General features: G+C 40.1%; 1 protein-coding gene across 4 annotated transcripts in view; it reads right to left on the bottom strand.

Moving 5' to 3' along the window:
* Nucleotides 1–21,775, bottom strand: part of LOC124146087 (ral GTPase-activating protein subunit beta-like) — an 82,390-nt gene that overhangs the window by 16,394 nt on the left and 44,221 nt on the right. For 2 of the 4 annotated variants that reach the window (XM_046516167.2, XM_048402858.1), the window contains 16 exons: nt 19,900–20,133; nt 17,860–18,120; nt 17,359–17,514; nt 16,309–16,512; nt 15,452–15,681; nt 14,063–14,208; nt 13,191–13,294; nt 12,160–12,288; nt 10,287–10,388; nt 9,657–9,749; nt 9,112–9,479; nt 7,809–7,880; nt 4,118–4,228; nt 3,262–3,439; nt 1,890–1,981; nt 111–235 (listed from right to left, as the gene is read on the bottom strand). In XM_046516167.2, the coding sequence (XP_046372123.1) occupies nt 111–235; nt 1,890–1,981; nt 3,262–3,439; nt 4,118–4,228; nt 7,809–7,880; nt 9,112–9,479; nt 9,657–9,749; nt 10,287–10,388; nt 12,160–12,288; nt 13,191–13,294; nt 14,063–14,208; nt 15,452–15,681; nt 16,309–16,512; nt 17,359–17,514; nt 17,860–18,120; nt 19,900–20,133 (2,605 nt within the window). The remainder of the gene's footprint in view (nt 1–110; nt 236–1,889; nt 1,982–3,261; nt 3,440–4,117; nt 4,229–7,808; nt 7,881–9,111; nt 9,480–9,656; nt 9,750–10,286; nt 10,389–12,159; nt 12,289–13,190; nt 13,295–14,062; nt 14,209–15,451; nt 15,682–16,308; nt 16,513–17,358; nt 17,515–17,859; nt 18,121–19,899; nt 20,134–21,775) is intronic. The other 2 variants (XM_046516175.2, XM_046516183.2) reach the window with 1 other exon arrangement.

Here is a 21,775-nt window from a genome sequence, read left to right as displayed (position 1 = left end):
ATAAAAAACAATGTCTGATTCAAGCCTATGTGTCCAGAATCAAGAGACAAATTAGTCAAGTCAGTGTACTAATTACTTCTTATATACTGATTTCCATAATCATGACTTACGCCAGTGTGAGAGGGATCCTATCCACGCTCTCGGGGAAGTATCGGTGCTGAACGTTGTGGTGGATGCCGACATCGCCGTTGGGGATAGGCCGGCCGGGATCAGACAGGTGGGCTTGAGAAGAAATCTGGGGAACAAATGTTAGTGTCAGCTTTTTTGTACAACATCTGTAGTTCCCATAACAATAATGCCAGCAGAATGGTTAACAGTTAACCCACCCACCATAGAGCAATACATCCAGATTAGGAAACAGTTAACAACCCCACTCATATTACGCAATGAGATAAACACTGAGGTTAAAATGTGAAAAATGTACAAGTATCAAAGCTATGTTTGAAGACTCGAAAGTGAAAATACAGTAGGTTTATTTTCCAAACGGCTGATCGTGTGACAACAACACGAGACACTGGTAAACAATCCCCAAGTTACTCGAAACAAACAAGTGCTGCAGAAATACCCTGCGACCAGGATACGAACTGACTCAAACATGGACCAATACCGCTTCAAGATGGCGATAGTAATAAATGGAACATAGATATGTAATCAAATATCAATGATCATGTGAAAGACAACATTTGTCTTGTCTTGTCAAACAAAATATTAAGCCATAACTTGCATGTTTACGTTCGGAGAATCAACTCTTTCCTTCTGGCCGCTGACTACAATTGCTGATGTTGAGGATAAACAGGGCCCAGCATTCATTCATACCAGCTGTGACCAGGTTCTATAATAAGCTTTGTCATAAATAATTGTTGTCCATTTATCCGCTATGAATTGTTTGATAGGCATTACTTAGAAGTTGTCAACAGTATAAGGATCCATACCGAAACGTCGCCTTTACAGTATTAAAGAAGTTGTTATCCATAAATTGTGACTACTTTGTCATTTATCTGCTAGTGCAATCTGTAAAGTTAATTACGTTTGTGATGCTCTCGTTTACGTGTATGTGTGTTTATCAACAAGATGAGACATTGTGCTAATGTAACCCCAATTTCCTTTGAGATAACAAAGTGTTATCTTATCTTAGGCTTAAATAACATGTCTAGTTTGTGTATCTCATCTTGCGACCAAAAGAACTGATAGTTTCACATGTGGCTCTGCCACTCCTGAAACTATCAACTCTGACAGGTCTTGTGATGAGATCAACATGTTATTTGACAAGACAAGATCAAGTCATCTATTCATTATGTATATTTTCAAACTGATCCTCAGCATTTTACTCTATAAACATCAAGTGAAATATCAAGTACCGTATTCGACATAATAAGCGCCCAGGGCACTCTCAAAGTTAGAAATAGGGGGCTCTTATTAGAATATTATTTTGGTGAAAAACAACAGAGTTGAAAGATCGTAAATTTCGTGGTTTATGCTAACAGCCTGAAATGTTTATATACGCCAGATATATTTTTTTTCCAGAATTTAATTTCCGATAATTATGAATGCATATAAAATGCGTATTATACACAAATAAATAAGTCCTGTGTACATTGATCAATCGGAAGGGGTGCTAATTGGGATTGTACGCTAGCCAATATATTAGAAAATATTGCAGTGGGCGCTTATTAAAGGGCGCTTATTACATCAAATACGGTATATACTTTCAGATAAAAACAGTATTTCATCACTGAATACACAATAGGCACATAATACAAGGATACAGGCAAGGTGTAGGAGACATGAAGGTATGCTAGTTTGTCTGAAGTACATGTGAATTATTGGTCACAAGTTTGAATGCCCAGTTGTACCGGGTACATCTTATACAGCCTCATGAAAGTCATCACCTTCTGTGCCCTGGGCGAATGTCGCAGCTGCATCGTCCACGCATGGCGCCCAAATGGTCCTCTGATTAAAGATGTTACCATAGGAAGAGGATCTGAGAAAATAGCAAACCAAACTTTCAACATCTGTCTCCCCCCGGCTTGAATACCCATAGGAGATACTCTTGCTAACCTTTTGCCTTTCTTGTTGAGTTCTCAAAATTAATAATATTTCATTCTTAACAAGTATGGAAAAAATTAATAACAAAAGTCCTAATTAGCTGAACTAATAATCCAGTTCTATGACAGCTGCCTATAATTATGATATTTTGATATTATGAATAATGCCATTGTCGTTCAAAAACATGCAATTAACTGTTATAAACGAAAAACAAAGACCAGTGTCAGGCAAAAACTTTAGTCTTCAAGCCCGAACATTGCCCTTGGTGTCATTTAAGTAGATTTCAGTGTTAATACATGGACTATTATTAGCTGACCCTAGACCGAACATCCTGGCTTTTTAGACTAGTATTTAAAGTTGCAGACTGTAACCTTGTAACATACAAAACTCACTGATGTTCCCATTAATGGGGCAATATAACCTCAGCTCCATGTTCAGATTATCTCCCTTATCTTCAAAGGGGCTGTCCTTGCAGACCGATGATGATGATGATGATGATTGAGATAGAGATGGGTTATCTCAATATGCACAGCTCAATATTCAGATTATCTCCCTTACCTTCCACATTACCCAGAGTATTATTGTTCATATGGCAACTGTTCCATTTATGACATTTTTGCACCATATTTTCACTTGGAAAATGTTTCAACTCCCTTCCCTTCCACGTTACAGACTTTTTGGAAATGTTGATGGATTATCTCCCCTGAGGCCCAAGTTCAGATAACTCTTTTACCTTCTACATTACTCAGAGGCTGTTCCAGCAGACCGATGATGATGGAAATACTGATGGATTATCTCCCCTGAGGCCCAAGTTCAGATAACTCTTTTACCTTCTACATTACCCAGAGGCTGTTCCAGCAGACCGATGATGATGGAAATACTGATGGATTATCTCCCCTGAGGCCCAAGTTCAGATAACTCTTTTACATTCTACATTACTCAGAGGCTGTTCCAGCAGACCGATGATGATTGAAATATTGATGGATTATCTCCCCTGAGGCCCAAGTTCAGATTACTCTTTTACCTTCTACATTACCCAGAGGCTGTTCCAGCAGACCGATGATGATGGAAATACTGATGGATTATCTCCCCTGAGGCCCAAGTTCAGATAACTCTTTTACATTCTACATTACCCAGAGGCTGTTCCAGCAGACCGATGATGGAAAAACTGATGGATTATCTCCCCTTCGGCCCAAGTTCAGATAACTCTTTTACCTTCTACATTACCCAGAGGCTGTTCCAGCAGACCGATGATGATGGAGTTGTCAATGGCAAAGTATCTGAAAGGGGAGCCATGTTCTGGTAGAGCACTCCCCTTGGCGTACTTGAGCAGGGATCTCTCATCCAGCAGTGAGAAGAGGGACTCAGGTCCACACGGAGGAGGGAACGCCCCCTAGATAGACAGGAGAGTGTGTGTTAGGTGCAATAGCTGACATACCATCCCAGATAAAGTGCATACACATCCTTGCCCTCATATATCATAGGGCCCTGTTCAATAAAGCGATCTTTGTGCAGAGACAATTGCCTACTTGAACATTGACTTGGGAAAGTCATAAAGCTCTAAGGTAAAACAAAGAATAAAATATATATTTATAACTATCTGGTTTAGTAAATTTAGAAAAAAATAAATTTGAAGATGGGTTATCCCTGGGGATAAAAAAATGGATATTTATGTCACATTATATTCATGCTCTGATGCATACCTTGATCAATGGATCAGTGTATATTCAGAATGCAATTCTCAGTAAACAACTACAGCTGCCTACATGGTGCTAGCAGGGTCGACATTCAAACCCACCCTCTCATCCTACCAGGTACCCATTTGCTGCTAGGTGAACACTGGAAGGAGATACTGTATGTTTTATAACCTGTATTTCAGTACAGAATGGACAAAGTCCTTGAAACTTTCAGAAGTTAAGCTTGTCAAAATTGTAACTGAGCAACATGATCTGACTTTACAAGTAAATGTTCTTAAAGTTCATGAGACATTCCCAGTGTTAGTGGCAGAGCCGTGTCATTCTTTTATTTAGGCAGATCATTAAATTATTCTACCAAGCACTCGTCTACTCACCACCTGGTCTATAATACAGGTTAGAACAGCCTCAGCCGCATCCTTGACCCTCATTGATGCTGGCATCAGCTGCTTATCTCCCTTGAATTTGGGTGGGTCACTGGCTCTGTTCTAAAAGATGACAACCAGACACTCTACATTCCTTTAATAACAGACACTCTACAATTTCTATAATAATTTCAAGATGCTAACACACATGAGTAAACCATCATCTTAAATCACACAAAATATTTCAAGTAAAAAAACTTAAATCAACAGTTTAGTTAAGCATCTTTTTCAAACTTAATGTTACCTAAAAAATGTGCTATGTATAAATCATAATTTGTCTAACCACACCAATATGATAACATTCAATGCTAATAGGCTGCACATACCTTAACAAACACCCAAACAAGAAACATCAAACTTGAGCTAAAACTCATATTATTTGGATAATAATGTGAAATTGTCTAATGTGTTACCTGATAGTCTAGCAAGTGCACTGCAAAAATAAACTTCTAAACTACCACACTAAAATCTGTCTGGTGTCAGTTGATTACAACTAGCTGTATGTTAGGATATTGACCTAAAATTTCAATTTAGTTGGCATTTACACTCCTATGATAATACTCTCAGGAACTCCTACTGATACTGGGGAGCCTAGTGGGCAAAGCGTTTGCTTATTACGCAGCACACCTGGGTTTCATTCCCACTGCAATACCTACTCACCTTGAGAATGTGACACTGATACATAAACAGGTCAGTGGAGGGGATATAAGTAGACTCTAAATACCCAGTGCATAAATCAGGACCAAGTCAAGATATCTGATTTACTCAGTGACAGATCTTTAGACGTGGAAAGGAACTTCAGCTACATTACAATGTATCAATTTATAATGGGAGGTCAGCTACAGTGACATAGGTCGTAAACATTTACTACTTTAAATCAACCAGTACTGGCGTGATCCAAGGGTTTTAAACTGAACTTATCCGGAATCAGACCCATACACAACAGCTCCTGGAAGCTAAGGGAGACAACTCTGCAATGCGAGGACCACAAAATGCCCCCTCCAATGATTTGAGAATTAGTTATAGGTACGTGGTACACACTGGGTTATTTGGGAGTATAAATACGGAAAGGATTATCAATTCAGAGGTTTATATCACAGTAATGGGTTGCAAAAAGAGGTATGGCTGCGAGCAGTACAGTTATTATCCAAACACATAAATATCACACTGGTTGCAGGTTATAGAAATAGGATATATGTTCCGATATATGTTCAGAACACTGGATGATACTGAACGTTATTGATGACAAAATATGGAAGATATGTTTTTCATGACTTTCCTACAGGTAAGGGAAAGCGTTTATCTCAGTGTTCATGAAATACATTATACACACCAGTCCAAAATCAGGCCAGACAAATAACAATGATTGGTTCTCAGGGAAAGAGTCTTGGAAACTTGGTACAGTTGCTATCATTCCCAATATCAACTTAAGTATTTTCTAACCCCTATATATCGTCAACAGATTTAGCATGAAGAAAAAAGACTATACATGTAAAGTTTTTTCAAGCATATTCATTTTTTGTGAAATTTGGTTGGAATCTGCAAACAAAGTTAAAAAACAAATCAGTCCTGATTAACCTTAAATTACACTGATCCCCTTGCAATCCTCAGGAGAATCCACAGAAGTGACCCACACATGTATAACCAACATTACATCCAATCCCATTAAAATCAGATCTTATTTCTCGCTACCGCTAAACAAAGATCTGAGGACATCCCATTACGGCTCACGTCAGACTGACCTTGCGCAAACATTGACCGACCAATGGAATGACCAATCAGAAGGCAGCTTTCTCGTGCTTTACGGCACTAATTTCAAATTGGCGACTACGCTTCGAAACATATTTCGACAAATTCTCGATTACAAATTTGAAACCTGAAAAGAAGAACATTCTGGAATGGCTAATAGATGGTCTAGATTGTATGGATTCAGTCGTTAAACCCGTAACTATCGTTCGGAGTTAAAGTTTTCGAGGTTGCATGATTAGAAATCACATTCTGACTGTCACTTTCATAATCTGGTAAGTGATGCTCTGATTGGTCGGATGAAAGGTTGTTCTGACCTGACGCCTAATTGGATGTCCTCAGATCTTTGTTTAGCGATAACGAAAACTGAGGTCTGATTTTAATGAGATTGCATTACATCCCGTTAATGAACAGCAAGAGTACAACAATGTCTGCAAACATCCATCTGCACTTTCACCAGTAGCTGGGTACAACAATACACCTGATATTTACTGGGCATGAATCAAACCATACGCTGACACAGTTTAGGGAGGGAGGCATGCAACCATTCACTTCACATACCCAAGCACAACTGGACAACATCCAACCAACCAGTGTTCTGCACAGCCCATGTACAGAAGCAACAATTCGCCCTGCCATTCCTACTGACCCAGTCACATTTCTGATTGGCTATTTCCAGCATTAGGAATCAAAGGGAGCTGTTGAAGCACATCAATTTCATTTTGTTTTCACTACATAGAATGTAAAGAAATTAAAACAAAAATCAATAAAAAATATGTTTTTGCAAGTTTGGTCCTCCACCCAGAGACAGATTTAAATAATATCTGTCAACTGAGAGATAGAAAGAAGTCCTACGGCTAAGAACAGAAAATGAAGAAGCCATGTGGGCAGCCATCCTGTTATATTCTAGTGTGAAAAAGTATCCTTCTCAAGTTTCAGAATCTTATTTAGCCTTCATATGGGTCTTCTAAACTGTTCACTCCCATAGGGAATTCAAATAAATACATAAATATACATACACTAGAACACAGATATAACGAACTCGGATAGAACGAACAAACAGATACAAGGAACTGTTAAAAATTCCCTGATTTATCTCCTTTATATTATCATATAACATAACAAACTCTCTACAGCAAACTTATGTATATGGCGAACTGATATCTGATCCCCAAAAAGCCCAAATACCACTAATTAGTGACGTGTATAGCGAACTGAGAAATCTCTCTCATGTGTCACTGACAATTGGCTGTATGCAATCAAAATACATGTAGCGCAGGAAGTCCCTACGGTGACTGGTCAAATTGTTCCTTACGTAAAATATCTGGCAATAGCAATCACCTGTACTAAAGTGCTATGCTTATGGTTCTTATTATTTTAAATATATATAGTGAAAGCTGTAACTAAAATAACACGAAATTGGAATGTATTATTCTGATAAAGTAAAACTTTCAGATACAATTTCTTCCGACTATTGCATCAAAACTTTTTGAAGTTGTATCATTGGGTACTTTCGAACGGAATCAACGGTAGATGCTAGAGAAAACATGTATAAATTGTATGTGTATTGTGTTTTGCTTTAGCCAAGATGGCGGAGGTTTCTGAGCGACGTATATAACAAACTGATTTCTCCGGTCCCTTGTAGTTCGTTATATCCATGTTCTACTGTAGTCTCAAGCTTGAGACTATGTATGTCTTCATATGGATGTCATACTGATGAAGTAAGCAACAGGTATTTTGACAATCTGAAAACCCTGGTTACAAGGATGTGGGGGTACATTCTCAGACAAACAATACAGGTTTCATCTTTTATCATCACATGCTAATGACAAAGCTTCCCAAGCACCACAGAAGGACTAGTCTAGATGTACAGGACTACACAATGTCAAGGCTCTACCTTGGTCGCAGGCAGAGACTTAGTATCCTTCTCAACCTTAACCTTAAGATACAGAGAATCGGCTGACTTGCTCTGAAAGTGAACCATTGAAAACACCAAACTAAAACAACACTGAAATAAAATGTGCATGAAGAAAATTCAACAAGAGTGTGGAAATCATACTTTCAACAAGACCACTGAAACGTTATAATCCAACTGCCCAAGTAAAATGTTCAGGGTCCCATTCCATAAAGCAATCTTAGCGTTGCAACGATCGTAACTCAACACACTTTAACATGGACACGTCAACCTAGCCACTTTGCAGATTTTAATACTTTATGGCATACTGAATCACAAACGTTTGACCAAAAATAAATGTGAAACAACGGAAATAGTGTAAAACAGATTATAAACAATGACAGGTGAAATCGTCCCCAAAACGAAAAAAATCCGCCAAGGGGAATCACCCTCGCTGAGGTTAAAACAGGTTCCTGGTCTTTGATGCCCTGCACAATTTGAATGATTGGGTTGGTACACAGTCTGCCTTCTTCCAACTCAGACGTTTAAATCACATTACAGCCTTTTCCGGTGTGCTCATCCATTTGATTACCGTGTCCACGACTTATGTCAACTTATGCCTTATTAGTAGCATCAGGGGATATATATATATATATATATATATATATATATATATATATATATATATATATTCCAAGTAGGTCGACATATCAGCCAATGAAAACATTTGTCATGCAACACTGTTTGTTTTGTTGTTTTGGAAGCCAACTATAGAGCTGTCATTTCAGCATTTTCACTTGGACATTGAATTCCTCTCTAAGAATATATCTCTCTTGGAAATTGATTAAATGTATCTAGAAAGATTGATACTTGCAACAAAATCACAATCATTTTTTTTAGTTTACTTGCCCTTCACGATATTCTTAGCAAAGAGAACTTTGTGGAACCATACTGAGGCACAGCAACCTTATCGCAACAACTGACATAAGTGCCACACTTTAACAAACAGTTACGATATTCATTGCGCTTAAATTGCTTTAGGACACTGGACCATGAACAGTAAGCAATGTTAAAAGAATAAAATAGACGATAATAACATAAAAATGAATTTCCATGAATGAAATTATCCCACTGAATAAATAAGTAAATTAACAATAATGCCTCCATGCAGAATACGAAGTGCAGTGTTTCTTAAGGATGAAATGAAAGATCATGTGAACAAGAATAATTAATAGTTAAATCAAAGTTAAAGCTAATAACCATGGTAACTGAACACAAAAGGCTCCAGCTTATTTGGTCCACTGACCTGTGACTTGGAGCCTGATATTCCCAATTCCACAACCTCCAGGACATTGTGCAGACATTCCTTGTCATACAGCAGGCTGCTGTGTTCCACAAGCCACAGCTGCAGACATTTAAACGCAGCAACAATCATCGAATGGAGATCTCTTGAATGAGACGGAGCTGGTCTGCTACACTGGAAGACAATGAAATCACAAATCCACTTGACTGTTCTCTTGCACATCATAGCATTGGGCGGCTTGATGCAGACCTTGGCCAACCCTGCAAGGAGTTCCATTGCTGCTAGTGCTGTGTTGAGTTCAGACTTCCAAGAGGCCATGAGTCGAGTGCAGACGAGGGAGGTTGCATGGCCGAAAAGTCCATATGCTGTGTCTGAAATATGTGTTGCTGAGAGTGATGGCTGTCTACTAATACATCAACATCTTCAGGCTGTTGGAAAAGCTAGTGAGTTGAGTTTACAACTGTTTTGAACATTTTTTCAGTTATGTCCCAGTGTGTTAGCATGATATTCTCCATACAATTAGCAATAACAGGGTGTGGCATACTGACCAAGATCCCTGGGCTGAGACTGGAGTCTGTGGTAGGAGGCATCGTGGTAACTGGACTCCCCTGAGGATGTACTGGTGCTGGTCTGGCTCATGTCTGCAAACACAACACAGGTACATTGAAAAGATTTTAGAGAAAGAGAGGAAAAGGAAAAAGGAGGAACAGAGGAGGTGGAAGAGGAAGAAATAAATGGATGTGGAGGAGGAAAAGAGGAAAAAAGATGGAAGAGGAAAATCATCGATGTTGAGGTAAGAAGGAACAAAAATGGAAGAGGAGGAATAAAGGATATGTTGCAGGAATGGAGAGAACAGAGGAGGTGGGAGAGGAAGAATAAAGGATGTAGAAGAGAAATCACTGCCTTGGAATTCAGGTGAGGTGAAATAGGGTTGTGTTTGAGATTATTGCACACTGAAATAGCAACGTGTGTGTGTGTGTGTGTGTGTGTGTGTGTGTGTGTGTGTGTGTGTGTGTGTGTGTGTGTGTGTGTGTGTGTGTGTGCACACCATGGAGGTGGTCTTGGAATTCAAAGAAGAATGAAATCATAATTTGTTCTTTAAAGTTATTTTTCATCATTGCATTTTCATTGTGTTTCAGTCGGTGAGGGAAATGGAATGGATATATAGCAATGCTCACCAGCCTGTACATCTCCATCGGAGACGTCTTGCTGGGGCTGCAGCGTCAGCTGCTCTGCCTCCTCGCACGTAGCCAGGTCCTGCACCACCAGCATCAGGCCCCCTGCAGCCAGTCGCGGAATGACAAGTCTCATTTAGTAAATCTACAGGTAACCAGGCTCTAAATTGATAACACAGTATGTTTATCTCCATTCAACTATGAAAAAATATAACACACACTCTTTTGGTGATAGTGTAGATATTGAGTGGTTTAAATGGATTTTCCATCTAAATTAAGGAAATGCTTTAAACAAACAAGACAACAAGTGAGCACTAATACCCCTGACGTTCGACTCCAACATATTCTAAGTTTATTCCAAGTTCATAACATGAAAAAAGCAATATTTCTCAGAAAATTAAACTTGACACTGCACATCTCCTTTTGGTATAGAGATTGTACCCCCAATTGGAAAAGAATCCATGAGGCAGTTTTCAAGTCATAGGTTGCAAAATGTTAACCGTAAGTAAAACATTTTAAGTAAAAAAAGGGAAAATAAATGCTGTATTTTTTTCAGAAAATCCAAATTTTAAAATGAAACTTCGCACTGCACCTCTACTATCGGTTTAGAAAGTGTTCACACAGTTGAAAAAAAGAATCTATGCATTAGTTTTCAAGGTCTACATCCAACACAAAAATGTCCTCAGTAGGACGGACACTATTCCTTGGTATAACTATAAACCCCCGCCCTCTTAGGTTGGCAGTATAATTATGGGGTTGTCTAAGCTGAAATAATTCTTTTTAATACCTTCAGTTTAACTTTTAACTCACATATTTGACAGGCATTAAAAGGGTGCAGCACAGCAACAGCTACTTCATAAGCCAATATGAAGTGGGAACTCTCTAAGCAAGTATCGCAAGGTTTAGTTGTACACCATATGTCACTATTATGACATCAGCTGTTCCAAACACAGGTGGTTACAGACATTTAAAATCAGAATCACGAATTTTCAAAATTCATGGTTGAATGTACGATCAGTATATTTCTCTCAACACGACCCTCAATTATCCAGTATATAATATCTCCATTCTATTCTCATACAAATCGTGGACCCATTCGCAACAATATTTTGTGTTTAGCCCCATTTAAATAGTGTGACCCAAAAGAAAGCCATCCATGAAATAACTGTCATGATGTAGAAACATTCTGTGCTGAGGCAGTGGCAGGAGAGATGGAGACCCTTGCATCACTCGCTCTGAAACGAAGCTATGGTGGCACATGGCTACACGGTACTTATTGTAATAGAATGGAGACATAACAGCTGGGTACTAAAGGGTCACTTCAAACATGTACTTATGGCTTTGATATGCTAAAGGTTCCCACTTGTACATAAAATGAAATTTCAAGTCATAGAAAGATATGCCAAGGACTGAAAGTAAAGTGAGTGAGTGAGTATGGTTTTACGCCGCTTTTAGCAATATTTCAGCAATACCACGGCGGGGGACACCAGAAATAGGCTTCACACATTGTACCCATGTCGGGAATCGAACCCGGGTCTTCGGCATGACGAGCAAACGCTTTAACCACTAGGCTACCCGACCGCCCAACTGATAGTAAAGTCACCGGTTCAGCTGAGTATGTTGTAGAGGCAAATGTACCTTGTTGGTAGAATTTGCAGATAACTTCAACAGTTACTGGCATTTTTGTAGACACTTTAACAACAATATACTTTGCTGGGTGTGTTATATTCTCTTAATATACCATGATGGTCGCCCCTTGTTTTGTAACCAAGTCTATGGAAGCGGCTACTCTGCTATCAAAATTAGACAAGACTAAACTTTGTATTTGAATTGCATCATTGTTGGAAGACTCATCAGTGACCAATCAGTGACTGACCCAGTAGCATCTGCGTGTTGCCGGAGTCTGTCTCGTTGAACAGGGCCTTCTGCAGGAGGTCAAAGATGCGCGTCTTGAGTGAGATAAAGGACAGGCAGTGGTCGGGCGTCTCAGGGCTGGACAGGATGTCTGTGTGAGATATGAGCGAAAGAGTGTGAGTGAGCGATGTTTCATCTCAAGTCAGCAATGTTAGAACTATGTCATGGTGGCTTGTAAATAACTGTGAGTCCAGCAGTGATGCACGCATATTGTTTAGAGAAAATGAAAAGGAGAGATGGAATCTGATTGGTCACTAACAGGGACATAGAAGGGACATAACTCGTAACTGCCACTAGTGGCGCTACGATCGAGCCATGAAATTCCAACCTAGTTTGGCAACTGGACTTTTTTAGTCAGTTAACTCCCTTGCCTTGGGAAGATGAGATTACTGCGGACCAATTTTACACGGAATCCAATCAAAATAATAAAACAAAAACAGCAGCTCCTCTTAAAATAACTTTGATGACAAGATTTCCGTGTTGTAGCAATGTTATTACAGAACACTGCAGCGCCATCAATAGATCAACAATTAAGCACTATAAGCAGCCTGACATAAAATGTGAGGTTATTGAAATGTGTAGGTAATAACACCAACTCTTAATGATTTCACTCATAGTAAATTAATCTTGTCGGCACAGCTTAATATTGGCGGAATACACATACACAATAGCTGGCCTTTCGGCAGGTAGATCTTGTGTTGGACCTGTAGTTTCAAAGTTGTGTAGGACCTTAAGGCCTGCAGTAAATAAAGGGTCTTTATTTTTTTGTCACAACAAGCTGCCTGTTGCCAAGAGGGCCTGAAAAGTTTAGTCAGTGCCTGAAGAGTTTAGTCAGTGCCTGAAGAGTTTAGTCAGGGCCTGCAGCTTCTTAAGGTTGTTTGTTCCTGATGGCAGCCTGCCAACATTTGGGTATGTCAGACTGATGAAGGATGGCCTGATAAAGAAGACAACCAGTGTGGTTGCCAGTGGTGAGGTGAGATGTAGAGGACTTACCTTTGATCTCCAGGTCCTTGAAGTGGAGAGGCAGACACAGCATGGACAGCAGCAGATGGACGCATGCTTTCCTCAGTTCCACATAAGGAATCTGCTCACACAGTCTGTGGCAGACAAACATTGTCATACGATTATATTCATTCCATTGTGTATATGCTACCTCCTGTATCTACTATCCTTGTTTCTGGGTAGTAGCACAAAGCCATCTAATGAACTCCCATACTTTAAAATAGGCTTATGATAGTCATAGTGCTAATGTCACTTTGTGGAGGTGGGCCCAGGAGCAAATCTCTAGGCATAGAATGGAGGGTTGTATGTACCATTTGATGTAGACATGACAGTGATGGCTAGTCTTCCCTACTTTTGGATTAATAATTAAGTGGGACTCAGGGTTAGAACTAAACTCAAAAGCTTTACAAGCCTGGGTAAAGATAAAAAGCGCTTGTAATGTTAAAACAATACAATGGGGAAATGTGGAAATTTGTACTCGCCTGTTGGAATTTGTACTTGCCCCAGGCTAGCGGGCTAGTGTTAAGTTCTAACCCCGGGATTTGTTACCATTTTGACAATATTATCTCAGCAGTTTAGCATAATGTGTGGGGAAAACCCAAAATGATGCAAGGAATATACTTTTACCACTTGAGAAACCCATGATACCTTGAGTCATAACCAAGACGAACCTGGGATTCAAACCCATGACCAGTCAGTGTTTCAGATTGGTTCATTGACATTGACTCATTATCATCCAAAATGTCCTGAAGACTTTTTCTTAAAATTTGGCAATGATATGGAAGAATGTGCTGTAAAAGTGGAGGAAGGGACACTAATCTGTCACAGGCTAAGAAAGGTTACACGTGAAGTACCCCACTTACTTGAAGTCTGGCTGTGTCTTTGTCAGGACCAGTTCCAGGGCATTGAGGATGTACGGCACCAGGATCTGTACCCCTGCCAGGTCGACCCGCAGCAGGTCGCAGGAGTTGAACAGGATGTTGGACAACACTTGACCACTGATCAAACCCTGCACATACATATTGTCAGTATCACCGATGTTCCTCAATGGCTTTGGTACAGTTTGTATGGATTTAGTATGCATTCATCAGGTGAATGACACAGCGTATTATTAAAAGTATAAAACTCTGCAGCATGTTATTAGGCTAAAAAAAATTTAAAAAATGGTTCTCAGGCAATGATTTTGAAAATATAGTGCGTGCGGGCAGTGTCTTTTATTTTTTTTCCCTTGTTCAAACTAGTACATAACCAAATAAACAGTTGTGTACCATCAATCTGGGAAAGGGCCTCCCTACATAAACAAGCATACAAACTCCTATTGCAGCCATGACCATAACGCGAGAAGCGCAGTAAAGCAGTGCGCATGTAAAGGGAAGTGACTGCATGCTATATTGGATCATATTGTTTTTAAGCATTAGGATTTTAATTTTTTTTTGAAAACATTATGATGATGCGGAGTGTGCCTGAGAACCAAGACTATTATTTTTTGTAGCCTTACACTTCACACAATCAGCATCATAGGTGCTGACATGGTCATGATGATCATGAACATTTTCACTGTTATCATTCATACTGCCACATCATAGTAATCACAATCATTATATATCTATAATGCTTGCCATAATCAACATAATCATCACCACAATAACCACTTTGTGCATGATATCATGCCTGAATGTTCACTATCATCACTATCATCATCAATGTCATTTTCACTATCATTACTCATAAACATGATTCTTCATGATTGTCATGATTATTTCTTGTCAACAATGTCACAAGCACTGCCTAAAGCATTTTTCTCTTGCCACTGAGCCTATCAACAAATTGTAATAAAAACACCACGTAACAACTTCAATATTCAAAGGGAAGTAACTCTTTGAATGGTCATTCAAAAGCTGCTCCAAGATCAGTTTGTTCATGTGTTCCTGATCACTTTACTGATCATTGTTTTATGTCATGACTTCAAAAGAATATATTTTGCAGTTCATTCCTATTTCAGCCATCAATCCTATGGTTTGAATTTTTCCCTTTGTCCATGTAACCACTGTTGTCATTTATATATCCACATAACAATAATCATCATATATACTGAGTTAGGGATCATGAATAGTTTTTTTGCATGAAATTGTGTGCTCAGTCTTCACTACAAATAAAATATTAAAATAAAATTTCATGACCCCTAACGTTGTTTGTTCAGTATATAATCCCCCATTCTACGACAGCTACTGCACCAAACTCCCGCCACTAACCTCCTCTGTCTGCAGGCCATAGTACATGATGAGATAGAACCTAGAATAGTAGACGGGCAGGATATCCTCCCTTGTTTTGTGAGCACAGAATATCCTACAGAGGGCACCGCAAGCCTCCGCGCGGCCTGCTTCGTACGTGTTGTCACTGGTCAGCGATGTGTCGGAGGGATCAGCTGATGTAGAACTGTGCTTCGACTCGATGAAGGAACTGGTACGACGCTGGTTTTTATCTAAGTTGCAAAGGACACGACTGAGATTCACAAATTGTGTAGAAATGTCTGGCGGTATTTCAAAGTGAATTACGTATTATACATGTCTACTCAACGTGAGGAGGATACACTTCTGTGCACAGTCATGGCTTACCATAAACACAAATCAGTAGGTTCCTATTTGAAACTTTCAAGTTGCTCTTGTTTTGAGGAAAACAATTTCACCGATATATTTTTTGGGAACCTGTCTTTTCATTGATTAACTTTTCTAGAAGTGGCAGTCAAAGACAGTGTTCCACTATGACACAGAGGTAGTTCAAATGCCTAAAACATGAAAACGTAACATGGTGCACTCGCTTGGCTTTGTTTGTAAGTTTATTTGTTGTTTAATGCCGCACTCAGCAATATTCCAGCCATATGTCGTCTGTCTGTAAATAAACAAGTCTGGACCAGGCAATCCAGTGATTGAGCACTTGCTTGGCCTTGTATGATCTAACTCTTGATAAAATAACACCTCAATAATGAGGCACTCTCCATTAGCAAGCATTATCATTTATCCATTTATCCATTAATCCATAGTGCACAATTACTAAATTTCCATCATTTAATTTCACTTTCAGTTAATAAAGTTTAAATAGTTGAACTTACGTTTGGTAGCATGCGCTGCATGGAGCTTTACCCCTGCAAGTGAAGCATCAAATAACCAAGCTCCAAACAGGTGCAGCACACTGTTACATGAGGGACGTGTTGGAGCAAACGGAAAGCGACTCCCCAAGGAGAGTCTACCCATGCTACTGCTGACTGGAGGGGTGGCCGTCTTGGGTATTGCATTCTGGGAGCCCTTGCTTGACCCTGGGGACAGAGACAAAGGAGAAGTGACAGAGTTTGCATGTAGCATTATTCCAGCAACACAATTATGGGGACGCTATAAATATGGTTGACACTTGTTGGGTGAGTGAGTGAGTATGGTTTTATGCTGTTTTAGCAATATTCCAGCAATATCATGGATGGGGACACCAGAAATGGGCTTCAGACATTGTACCCATGTCGGGAATCAAACCCAGGTCTTCCAGGTGACGAGTGGACGCTTTAACCACTAGGCTACCGGACCGCCCCAAAAACTTGTTGGGACCAGATAATATAATAAGCATACGCATTAACCACCAGGCAATTCTACTAAGGCAAATGTTTGAGCATTAAAGGTCAACTGGTTATTTTCATAAAAAGTGTCAACATATGTGTTTCTTAATGGGGAAGACTTTTGAAAATCATTCTGCATTTTTTTCCTAATGAAAATGTACATTAATTATTGAATATCCAAATTGAAAAACTGTATTAAAATATATCTGTCACTCATAAATGAATCTTGTATATCTGTAGTCTTGTGAATGATCTATTTAATTAATTGATGACAGAAAATCCATAATTCATTGAATATCTAGACAGTAGTTCAGCTACGTGTGTATCACCTCAGGAGGAAAGTCCAAAATAAGGAAAGTTGTAGACATTGACAACTTCGGTGGAACCAACAAACACTATCTGGTACTGACAAACCAAAGATCATCAAACTGGGACTTGAATCAGTGATCAGCTGATCTTGGGACTACAAAGGGACACAACTTTAAACAGTGAATTTTGGCACCCTACACCACTGGACCACCCATGCCCCTGGCTCATGTAGGAGTGTTCTTGGTTTACCTTTGCTGGTGAGGGTGCCGGTCAGGACAGACATGGGTAGGTTGGGCTTGTTGGTCTTGCGCTGCCCTGGGGGTGTGGAGGGGCTGGCAGACAGTGCCGTGGAGATGATCAGTCCAGCCGCCATCAGGTTCTCCTCCTTCACAGACTGAGGAACACCTTCAAGGTCAAGGTCAAGGTCAAGGTCAAATACAAGTGATGGTTAGTAGTGTCCGAGTCATACTAAAAGGCTGGGAAACCAGTATGAGGTATCATTCGGTAACTTTAATGCATGGCCAATAGACCAAATGACTCAAGGTCAAAGCCTGGTCTAGCTCGCCATTCAATCACTTTATGTCTGTTCACTTATTCTATCAGTCAGTATAAAACATTCAAGAAATCGTCTATTTTATGTCATAATCCATTTATCATTCTTGGGGCCTATTCACCAGACACTGATTGGTTTATTTTGTGTTAACTCTACATACCTTAAATTTAATTTAGAACTGAACACATTTAGATTACCTAAGAAAGCATTGACCATGACAGAGATGCCTCTCATTGCCTTGAAGAAGATGATAGGAAGCTTTAGCAGACACTCGTGATGACTAGGATCGATGACTGCCTCACTGGCCAGAGCATACTGAAGGAAGCGCTGTGTGTTGCTGATGATGTTTGGGCGACACAGGTCGACGGGGTTCTGGATGATGTGCAGGAAGCGGAACCAGCTCTGTGTGATGCATTCGTTGCTAGTGTCGGGCGGGATAACCTGGCTATCCTCCTCGCCTGAAACATCATCATCAGTCAAGATCTTGTTAATCTGGAAACCCACTCCAATCATCATCAATCTAGACCCTGTTAATCTGGAAACCCACTCTAATCATCATCAGTCAAGACCCTGTTAATCTGGAAACCCACTCCAATCATCATCAATCCAGACCCTGTTAATCTGGAAACCTACTCTAATCATCATCAGTCAAGACCCTGTTAATCTGGAAACCCACTCTAATCATCATCAGTCCAGACCCTGTTAATCTGGAAACCCACTCTAATCATCATCAATCCGGACCCTGTTAATCTGGAAACCCACTCTTATCATCATCAGTCAAGACCCTGTTAATCTGGAAACCCACTCTAATCATCATCAATCAAGACCCGGTTAATCTGGAAACCCACTCTAATGATCATCAGTCAAGACCCTGTTAGTCTGGAAACCGTCTCTAATCATCATCAATCCAGACCCTGTTAATCTGGAAATTCACTCTAATCATCATCAGTCAAGACCCTGTTAATCTGGAAACCCACTCCAATCATCTTTAATCCAGACCCTGTTAATCTGGAAACCTACTCTAATCATCATCAGTCAAGACCCTGTTAATCTGAAACCAACTCCAATCATCATCAATCCAGACCCTGTTAATCTGGAAACCCACTCTAATCATCATCAGTCAAGACCCTGTTAATCTGGAAACCCACTCTAATCATCATCAATCCAGACCCGGTTAATCTGGAAACCCACTCTAATCATCATCAGTCAAGACCCTGTTAGTCTGGAAACCGTCTCTAATCATCATCAATCCAGACCCTGTTAATTTGGAAACCCTATCTAATAATCATCAGTCAAGACCCTGTTAGTCTGGAAACCCTCTCTAATCATCATCAATCAAGACCCTGTTAATCTGGAAACCCACTCTAATCATCATCAGTCAAGACCCTGTTAATCTGGAAACCCACTCTAATCATCATCAGTCAAGACCCTATTAATCTGGAAACCCACTCCAATCATCATCAATCCAGACCCTGTTAATCTGGAAACCCACTCTAATCATTACCAGTCAAGACCCTGTTAGTCTGGAAACCCTCTCTAATCATCATCAATCCAGACCCAGTTAATCTGGAAACCCACTCTAATCATCACCAATCCAGACCCTGTTAATCTGGAATTCCTGGCAATAAATGCTTTCCCCAAAGTATTTCATCAGTTAATTGGTTCCTCAGGAACTACCAAATTCAAAACTTGTCTCCACCAAATTTAAATCACCCACATAATAAAGCATTTATCATAAACTGATACTCTTATATAAGCTCTTTCAAAGTGTAAAGCTTGACTAAACCTACCTCAAGGTTTGGTGAAATGGGGTTTAACGTCACGTCCAAGATTATTGCACTTCTATAGTGACACGCATGCTTGTACTAGTCAGGACTAATGCTGATTTTATAGTGCTCGCCCACTGAGATACCATGCCACAGTTTAACATGAATACCCCACACAGACACAGTATACTGACTCCGAGCTGACCAGTCCTTGTTTTAGCCCTTAATGCCGAGCGCAAGACAGAATAACAACAAGTACAATCTTTTAATGTCTTTTGGTATCAACGCAACTGGGGATCGAACTCCCGACCATCTTATCTCCGGGCAGATGAACTACCACTGGTCTCCTGCCTCAAACAGAATGGAATCATATTCCTGAGGGAGCTTTTGTACTTATTTCTGAGTCAGAAGTCATACGGAGCCATTTCTGAATGAAAACAAATGTTTGTCCCATTTCTACCACCGCCTCACCAACAAGCAGCTCCGGGTAGTCAGGGCCATACATCATCCGTATGATCCTGGAGGTGAGGGCGTGGTTGATCTTGTGCCACTGTATCACCAAGGCTTCATGGTGGCGCCAGAACTGGCACATGTTGCGAAATGTCTTCCACAGCGACGGAGACGGGAAGCACTTGGAACATGCCAGCATCCAGATCCCAAACAGCACACTGAGTACCCTCTCACACAGGTGATCCCCGATATCATCTGCAGGTGTACAACATCTTGTTATGTCAGTGCACTGAGGAACAGCCAATACAACCTTGGACCAACAATATTGAAATAATTCTACATCTTCTCTCCCATTATGTTAAAGTTTAGTTCTGCCTTTTCAGAAAAATATCAAATAAACATTTAATCAAATCAGTAGTGATGTAAGCAAATGTAACAGAATATATGAAACATTACACAAAATGAAATATTCATTGTCATATCATAAGGCTATTTTAAACTTGATATATATTCAAGAATGAAACACTAAACAAAGTAAATAATTCATACTTGTATTCTGGTTAATATGTTGTGTGCTAGCCGGCCAATAGTGAATTCATTCAGTGACTTTGTGAAATCGAAGTATTGTGATTCTGTGATGGTGGTGTGAGTGGGAATACATACAAGATCTAAAAATTAACAGTCATTAAATAGATTCCACTAAGCTAATGGACAAGATGGGTTTTTATGTCACGTTTACCATCAGTTCCGCCATCTGTCAGCAGGGGAGGCCAAGTGAGTGAGTGAGTTGGGTTTAACGCCACTTTTAACATTATTGCAGTTATATCATGGCGTGTCAGCTTAATGTGGAAGGAAAGCCCGAAGTGATGCGGGGTCTCAAACATTTACCACTTCGGTGAAACCCACGAGCACGGGTATGGTGCTGACAAACCTAGAAACATAATCGGGGCAAATGTGATTCGAACCCACATAGGTTTCTGGAGCGCCCAAGGGAGGCAACCCTGCATAGCGAATCGCGGCGCCTGAGACGACTGGGCCAACCTTCCCCCCAGGGAACACCAAGAATGAGCTTTGTTCATTGTACTGACGGTGGAATTCAAACCTGGGTCTTCAGGGTGATGAGCAAATGCTAAACAAAACACCACAGAACTTGGAAAATGGATAACTACAGGCAGACATGGTAGATACGAGGACCAGTCAAAAGAGTGAGTGAGTGAGTGAGTATGGTTTTACGCCGCTTTTAGCAATATTCCAGCAATATCACGGCGGGGGACACCAGAAATGGGCACCAGTCAAAAGACCTCAGACTGACCAACATGTAGTTGTTAGAGGTGAAACAATTTATTGGTGCCCTGATGGATTGTGAGCTTTCATGCGCCGATAAGATACGTGATAAAAAACATTCTGCATCTATAAAAGACTATACACCTGCTAAAATACATTACTGCTCATTTAATGACCCCAGCGGTTTTGTCAGTCAAAAATCACAAAACATGTTGTAATTAAGTTCACAACTAAAAATAGCCACAACGAACATGTGTCTACAGCTAGCTTTTCCTATTGAACCTGCTCTGAAACATTCCAGCTATATGACTGCCGTCTGTAAATAATTGAGTAAACCAGACAATCCAGTGACTAACTAGATGTTTTCACAACTGAAATGACTAACCAGTAGTTAGTGGGTATGTAAACCTGAACACTGATGAAACACTATGCCGTAGTTTAACATAAATACCTCACTCGTAGTCAGACCTTTTTTTGTGTTAGCCCCTTAATGCCGAGTGGCCGGGAGGGTAACAACAAGTACCAACTTTTAACATCTTACACCCCAGACTTTCCATTCTCCAGGCAGACGCTCTACCACCAGACCACGGAGCCGTCTCCAGGCAGACGCTCT

Source organism: Haliotis rufescens, unplaced genomic scaffold (assembly GCF_023055435.1).
Source record: "Haliotis rufescens isolate VD_foot unplaced genomic scaffold, xgHalRufe1.0.p SCAF_3, whole genome shotgun sequence".
Taxonomy (NCBI): domain Eukaryota; kingdom Metazoa; phylum Mollusca; class Gastropoda; order Lepetellida; family Haliotidae; genus Haliotis; species Haliotis rufescens.
The sequence above is the reverse complement of the archived record's forward strand: the minus strand, read 5'-3'. Positions and strand labels throughout refer to the sequence as shown.